Here is a 7,548-nt window from a genome sequence, read left to right as displayed (position 1 = left end):
AAGACAGTTCTCTGAAGAGGAAATACAAATGGTCAAGAAACACATGAAAAAATGTTCAGTTTCACTAGCTGTTAGAGAGATGCAAATTAAGACTACAATGAGATACCATCTCACACCAATTAGAATGGTTGCCATTAAACAAATAGGAAACTACAAATGCTGGAGGGGGTGTGGAGTAATTGGAACTCTTATTCATTGTTGATGGGACTGTGTAATGGTTCAGCCATTCTGGAAGTCAGTCTGACAGTTCCTTAGAAAACTAGATATAGAGTTACCCTTCGATCCAGCAATTGCACTTCTAGGTATATACCTGGAAGATCTGAAAGCAGTGACACAAACCGATATCTGCACGCCAATGTTCATAGCAGCAGTATTCACGATTGCCAAGAAATGGAAACAACCCAAATGTCCTTCAACAGAGGAGTGGATAAATAAAATGTGGTATATACATACAATGGAATACTATGTGGCAGTAAGAAGGAACGATGTCGTGAAACATACATGGACGAACCTTGAAGACATAATGCTGAGCGAAATAAGCCAGGCACAAAAAGAGAAATAGTATATGCTACCACTCATGTGAACATTGCTGGTGGAGAATGCATGGGGTGTTGGGCTTCCCCACCTTGATGGTTGCTGATGTGCTCACAGACATTGGAGACTGGTGGTTTGATGGGCTGAGCCTTCAATCACAGGACTTGGCCTTGGGAAGACTGTTACTGCAAAGGAGATGCTAGGCCTGCTTATAATTGTGCCTAAGTGTCTCCTCCTGAATGCCTCTTTGTTGCTCAGATGTGGCCCTCTCTCTCTAGCTAAGCCAATTTGGCAGATGAAATCACTGCCTTCCCCCCTACATGGGATCTGACACCCAGGGGTGTAAATACCCCTGGCAACGTGGAATATGACTCCCAGGGAGGAATCTGGACCTGGCATTGTGGGATGGAGAACATCTTCTTGACCAAAATGGAGATGTGAAATGAAATGAAATAAGTTTCAGTGGCTGAGAGATTCCAAAAGGAGCTGAGAGGTCACTCTGGTGGGCACTCTTACACACAATATAGACAACCCTTTTTAGGTTCTAATGAATTGGAATAGCTAGCAGTAAATACCTGAAACTATCAAAACTACAACCCAGAACCATTGAATCTTGAAGACGATTGTATAAAAATGTAGCTTATGAGGGGTGATAATGTGATTGAGAAAGCCATGTGGATCACACTCCCCTTTGTCCAGTGTATAGACAGATGAGTAGAAAAACAGGGGCAAAGAAAAAAAAGCACCCAGTGATCTTTTTTACTTTAATTGTTCTTTTTCTTTTTCACTTTAACTTTTATTCTTATTACTTTTGTGTATGCAGTAATGAAAATGTTCAAAAATTAATTTTGGTGATGGACGCACAACTATATGGTGGTACTGTGAACAATTGATTGTACACTTTGTATGACTGTATGGTGTGTGAATATATCTCAATAAAATTGAATTCTTAAAAAAAAGTCCTTTTAAAGCAAGGCTACCACTGCATCATTGGTTTGGACTAGATGGAGAGATGACATCAGAGGAAGGACAGTTGCAAGGGTTTCTTTCTTTCTTGGTTTATCTCAATTTTATTGAGATATATTCACACACCATATAATCCATCCAAAGAACACAGTGGCTCACAGTATCATCATATAGGTGCACATTCATCACCACAATCAATTTTAGAACATTTTGAATTCTCCAAAAAATAAAAATTAAAAACACCAAAAACATCCCATACCCTGTATGCCCCCCATTATTTATTTATTTATTTTGTCTTTATTTCCCCTTTTCCCCATACACTGGATAAAGGGAGTGTCAGTCACAAAGTTTTCACAGTCAGTCACCCCATAAAAGCTATATAGTTCTACAACCATCACCAAGAATCAAGGCTACTGGATTACAGTTCAACAGTTTCAGGTATTTCCTTCTATCTGATAGCAGCTTTTTGACTTGGCATTTCACTTGGGAGATACTCAGAGGAAAACAAGTGCAAACAAGCATGGGAAGTGTATCCTATACAACTGCCATGCAGGCTATTCCTATATTTTGAGGCCTATTTGCCAAGCCCTTGTAGTAACCAAACCTGGGCAAATTTTTGCATGTATTACCTTGTTTTAAGAACCATAGGAATTTAAATGTTACTGTTGTATTTTCCAGATGAGGAAATCGACGTTGAGAAAGGTTAAAAGATTTGCTAACCAATGACAGAGCCAGGAGTGGAACCCGGTTCTCCAGGTGACCACAAAGTCCAAATCCAGCATCCCTCTACAAAACAGCCTCAGCCCTAAGGGCTCGCTTCTCTGGCTTCCTGCACACATTGCTTCATTTAAAGAAGGTCTTCCTTAACATGTAGTTATTTGACTGTCATGGGATGGTAGGCAGGACTGGCTCCTGGGCATGCAACTTGTGCAGTCACTCGAGTCCCCATGTTCAGAAAGGCCTTGTCCTTGGCTTAACGCTCTGCTCTCAGTGCACAGAAATTCTAATTTTATGTTTCAACTTGTGCTTTATAAGTGAAGTCCAATTGGACGATGGATGATGCATGCGAGTGGAGGAGATAGGTGTGATATGTTTGCCTGTAGTTCCTTGCCACTCAATTCACAGATAGCATTTGTGGTGCCCCCTGAGTACAGAATTCCAGTGGACCTACTGTGCGCGGGAACCCAGCAAGATGCAAAGCAAGGACAAGGTAAGTGTGTTATGTCCATAACCATGTAAACTGACGGCCCTGAGATGACACACTTTCCGTTCAAACCAGAACTTTCTTCAACACAGAAAAAGGCAATGGTGTTCTAAGAAACCTGAATGATTCAGGAATCCCATCGCATCCTTTCTTGCTCGTGTTACTTCCCAGTGTTAGCCAGCCACTTGTGTTCAACACGATGACACAGAAGGAGAGGTAAAGATGGGGCCACACATCATTCCTTTCCCTTCAGTCCTTCCTTACTCATCAGTAAACTGAAGGTAGAGAGTATTGATACAATAAAACAGTTGCGTTTGTGCAGCATTTCCAGTCTGATAAGAACAATATATGTGTGTGTGTGTGTGTGTGTGTGTGTGTGTGTGTGTATGTGTGTATGAGCTACAAAACAGGCGTTGTATAATTTTAATGATTCCACAGATGGTTTAAAAGCTCTTATATTTGCCTTTGAAACTAGCATTGCACAATATAAAGGTGAACCATAAAATTCATGCTAAAAATTTAAATTTTAAAAGTTTCTTTACTTAGAATGGTGTCAAACAACAAATAAAGAAAACCATGATAAGCCAAGAGAGGGACTGTGGAAGAAAGGGAAAAGCTTTACTTTTTAGTATCTATAATGACATTCTCCCCTCTTTTTTGAACAAGGGGCCTGTTATGGATGGGATTGTGTCCCCTCAAAGGCAGGCTCAAGTCCTAATTCCCAAACCTGTGAATGTGAATTTATTTGGAAATAGACTCTTTGAAACTGTTATCAGTTTAGATGAGGCAAAACTAGACCCGAGTGAGCCTAATGCACTATGACGAGGCTCCCTGTGAGGAGAGGAAATTTGGAAAGAGCTGGAAGGAGACAGACGGTGAGCGAGAAGGAGATGGCTGTGTGAAGGAGAAAGGGCCTGAGTTATGGGTTACCACCAGGCCACCACCAGAACCTCCAGACGTCAGTGAAAGCCCGGCCCTGCCAACTCCTTGATTTTAGATTTTTAGCCTCCAAAACTGTGAGAGAATAAATTCCTGTTAAGACAACTAATTGGTGGTACTTTGTTATAACTGCCCTGGCAAACTGAGACTGTCCCCTCAAAATACAGAGCTGGTCCTGGTAGGAGCTAGGGGCTGGTGATAATAAGTGAAGGCAGAGACCTCACATTTTTAGGAAATTGATCCCGGAGGCCCCTGTTTCTGAGTAATTGAAAGCAACACACTTTTTGGGTTTGATTATTATTATTATTTTTTTAATTTCTCCCTTCCCACAACCAGTAAAAAAAAATACAATCAACACAAGTACGGAGATTCCATTTTAAAAAATCATCAATGTGCAAAGAGGGCCACAGCCCCCGCAGGTGTTGTGTTCAACTTACATATTTACAGAGTGTGTGGTATGGGTGTGGCTACAGAGGACTGTTTAAAATATTACAAAATATACAACCATGGTCTTATTCTTCTTTGCTTTTCTTACAGTTCATAGAAGAAAGGGCCTGCCTCATTTCCAAATGAAAGGATTCACTATAAAACAGAAATCATACCGGCTATTTACTATATAAGTTATGAAAAATGCTGTACAGGTGCATGGCTATAAATATAGAAAGCATATAGAAGGCTCTCCTTGGGAACTGCTATCTACACAGGGAAAGGTTAGAGGAGGGTTCCACTTGATATCCCAACCTGTTAGGGTGGTAGATAAGCGAGGGTGGGGGAGGACAAGGTCTTGGAGCATAGCTGCAAAAATCTCCCTTTTCCCAGACAGTTGAAGCCTTCTTATGTGAGAACTGGAGTTGTTGGAGGTCAGGAGAAGTGGAGGAAAGAGGTGTAGATACAACAGAAGGCACAGAGAAGGCACCTGGGACAAGAACGATCAGTCCCTTGGGCCCACAGACACACATGGGCCTCGCTGCTCCCTGACGGTCAAGTTTTGTGGGTAGTCCAGCTGAGCCCTGGTCTCTACCCTCTAAGAAAAGTTCAGAGATTTGTGGGTATGGAGAGGGGGCTGGAAATCAAAGTTCATCTATGAGGAAAAGGGAGAAAGTTTGGAAAGAAGTTCTAGCTCAGATCATGAATATGATATACAGATGGATGGAGGGATGGATGGGTGGATGGATGGATGGGTGATGGATGGATGGTCGGATGGATGGATGAAGGGATGGATGGAAGCTGACAAGTAAAAGCTGGACCAGAAAGTCACCTTTAGGTGCACAGACAGTGAGAAGAGGCAGCAATGCAGAACCATTTTATGCTCAGATGTTCTCTGGAAGTCGAGGTGGCAGCAGCGGAGGGAAGGGACTTAGAGAAGCCAGTTATCTTCTTCCAGATGACCCAACACTTGGCAGTAGAAAGGATAATTTTTGCCTTCCAAGAGAACAGAGCCATATCTGTCAGCGTGGCTTCTAAATTAGCCAAACTGAGAAGAACCTGAGGTGCTTTCGGTAGATAAATCATCTCCCCCAAATACTAATCACTCCCTGCCCTTGTTCTCCACCTGCCTGATTGGGACCAGGCACCCCACCCCACTCCCCCACCTCTTCTCTTTTAAGTAGCCTGGAGCACCAGACTGGCGAGACAAAGCATGTCCTGTACTTCTCTTTGTGGCTTAGACATGGCTCCCACTCTGGAAACTTCCTAGCGCCACCAGAGCCTACGCTGCCTCACCTGTGTCAGGTAAACGTGAATAGAATAGTCAGTGTTTGGGTGTTGAGAACAGCAGGTTAGCTGCCTGGACCTGCCCCACCTGCCCAGGTGAGGAGGCCATGACGGGGGATTTGGGGAGCAGTGGGAAGCTGGGAAGGACCCACACTGCAGTCTCCTCCAAGTATCCACGAGCTACAAACAATTACACTATTTCCAGGAACTGAAATAGTGTCTGGGACAAAGGTGTCTGGGAGCAGCTGCCCTTGCCCCGCCTCTTGATTGAAGACAGTCTTTGACAGATATGTTTGAGCTTTATAACAATAAAAGAAAGCATATATGCACCTGAATACACACATATTTACACGTGCACCTTTGAGAACCTTCCATAGATTCCTTGCTTGGGCCTTTTCCTTCTGAAGGGGATGGTTTGGGTCTGAAGACAGGTCCTATCGACCAACCCAGCCTGCATGCAGGAGACGGCACAATCACCTGTCTAGCCAGGTTTCACTGTTAAGTTCTGTTTCAGTGTTGTCCTGCACCATCCTGAGCATGGAGGACCAACAGAGCAGGGGCTGAGACAGACGACCCTGCAGGCAGATGTGCTGGGCTGTGGGGAATGGGAGTTAGGACTGATGTCCATGCCATTTCTTAATGGTGACAAATCCCTATGAGGGACTGTACCACCTGCAGAACCAGGAGGAAACCTAAGCAAGTAGGCCTGGGGGTCCCCCGTCTGTCCTACCTCTGGGCAGCCCCTAAAAGGCTGTCGTCTTTGCACCCAGGGCATCGGCTTTGGGCTTGACCCCATCATGAGCCTCTGTGCTCAAGGCCATGTTATCGAAGGCCTCGGGGGTCTTGATGGGGATGTCCTTCGAGGGCTCCTGCGCCTCCTCCAGGTCCTCGCAGCACTTGCTGCAGCGGCAGCAGCTGGGGCAGCCGCACAGCGCACAGCACACGCGGCAGCAGCAGCAGCAGCGCCTCTGGCAGCAGCTGGCCAACAAGGAGATGAGGTTGTCCCAGGGCTTCAGTGAGTGCATCCACAAGGGCAGGAAGTTCCAGTTCTGGAGCTTCCTGGGCAGGACACGCGGGCAGCGGGACTGCAGGATCCTAAGGAGCAGCACCAGAAGGAGCAGGAAGATGATGGGTGCCCCGACGCCCACCAGCACGGGCCAGCCGGCCAGCGAGAGGCCGAACACAGCCAGCGGGATTAGGAAGAAGAAGAAGATCAGGTAGAAGACGGCGAACCAGCGGTACTTGGCCGAGATGCTGCCCAGCCCCTTGGCCAGGCGGATGGGCAGGCGGGTGAACGGGATCGGGTACCAAAGGATGATGCCCGAGATGTTGAAGAAGAAGTGGCACAGGGCGATCTGAAAGATGAGAGGGTGGACGGGTGAGTGGGCGTGGCGGGGCGCCCGCGGAGGGGTGGGGGCATGGGAGGGGCCACCCCCCCAGGTGTCTGGCAGCAGGCGCGGGGTGCTGCCCAATCAGGAGCAGGAGGTCGGCCAGGGGAGCCCAGGTTCAGCCGCGAGTCATCAGGGCGTCATGTCAGCCCAGCTAAGGGCCCCATCCCACTTCAGTTCATCCGCAAACAGACAAAACGCAAAAGCACGACTGGAGCTTCCAAATCAAGGAAGTCCTTTCCCTCCTCCCCCCAATTTCCTCTGCTGAGTTCCAGGATGGGTCATTTCCCCACAGATTACTTCATATTGAAAGGAAGCTTGGCGGTAGAGTCACACAGCCGTTTAGGGCAGAATGAACTACTGATAGATGCAACGCAGATGAGTCTCACAGACCTGATGCTGACCGAAAGAAGCCAGACAGGAAAAAGAGGGCACACTATAGGCTCTGAAGCTCCAAATCAGGCAGAACTGATCTAGGACCACAGGCATTATTAGCATGGTGGCTACCCTTTGGTGGGGAGCAGCTGAGGCTGACTGGGAGGAGTCTTAAGGGGACCTTTTGGGGTGCTGGGCCACTTTCCTGTGTGTGCCCAGGGCTTTGGAGCAGCCCTGTCCAACACAGCACCCACTAGCCAGAAGTGACTCCTGAGCACTTGAAACGTGAATAGTCCAAACTGAGATGGGCCATAAGTGCAAAGCACACATGGGATTTCAGAAACTTCAAAAAACAACGTACACGATTTCACTAATTTTTTTTTAAATATTGATCACATGTTGCAATGCTAATGTCTTTTGATCTACCGG

At 46.2% G+C, this 7,548-nt stretch overlaps 1 protein-coding gene across 2 annotated transcripts in view; it reads right to left on the bottom strand.

The window, feature by feature from the left end:
- Nucleotides 1-3,932: 3,932 nt before the first annotated feature.
- SLC34A2 (solute carrier family 34 member 2) overlaps nt 3,933-7,548 on the bottom strand; it is a 30,885-nt gene continuing 27,269 nt past the window's right edge. For both annotated transcript variants that reach the window (XM_037829525.1, XM_037829526.1), the window contains one exon: nt 3,933-6,711. In XM_037829525.1, the coding sequence (XP_037685453.1) occupies nt 6,100-6,711 (612 nt within the window). In that variant the 3' untranslated portion in view covers nt 3,933-6,099. The remainder of the gene's footprint in view (nt 6,712-7,548) is intronic.

The sequence above is a fragment of the Choloepus didactylus genome, chromosome 3 (genome assembly GCF_015220235.1).
Source record: "Choloepus didactylus isolate mChoDid1 chromosome 3, mChoDid1.pri, whole genome shotgun sequence".
NCBI lineage: Eukaryota > Metazoa > Chordata > Mammalia > Pilosa > Megalonychidae > Choloepus > Choloepus didactylus.
This window is presented reverse-complemented; position numbering and strand designations above follow the sequence as displayed.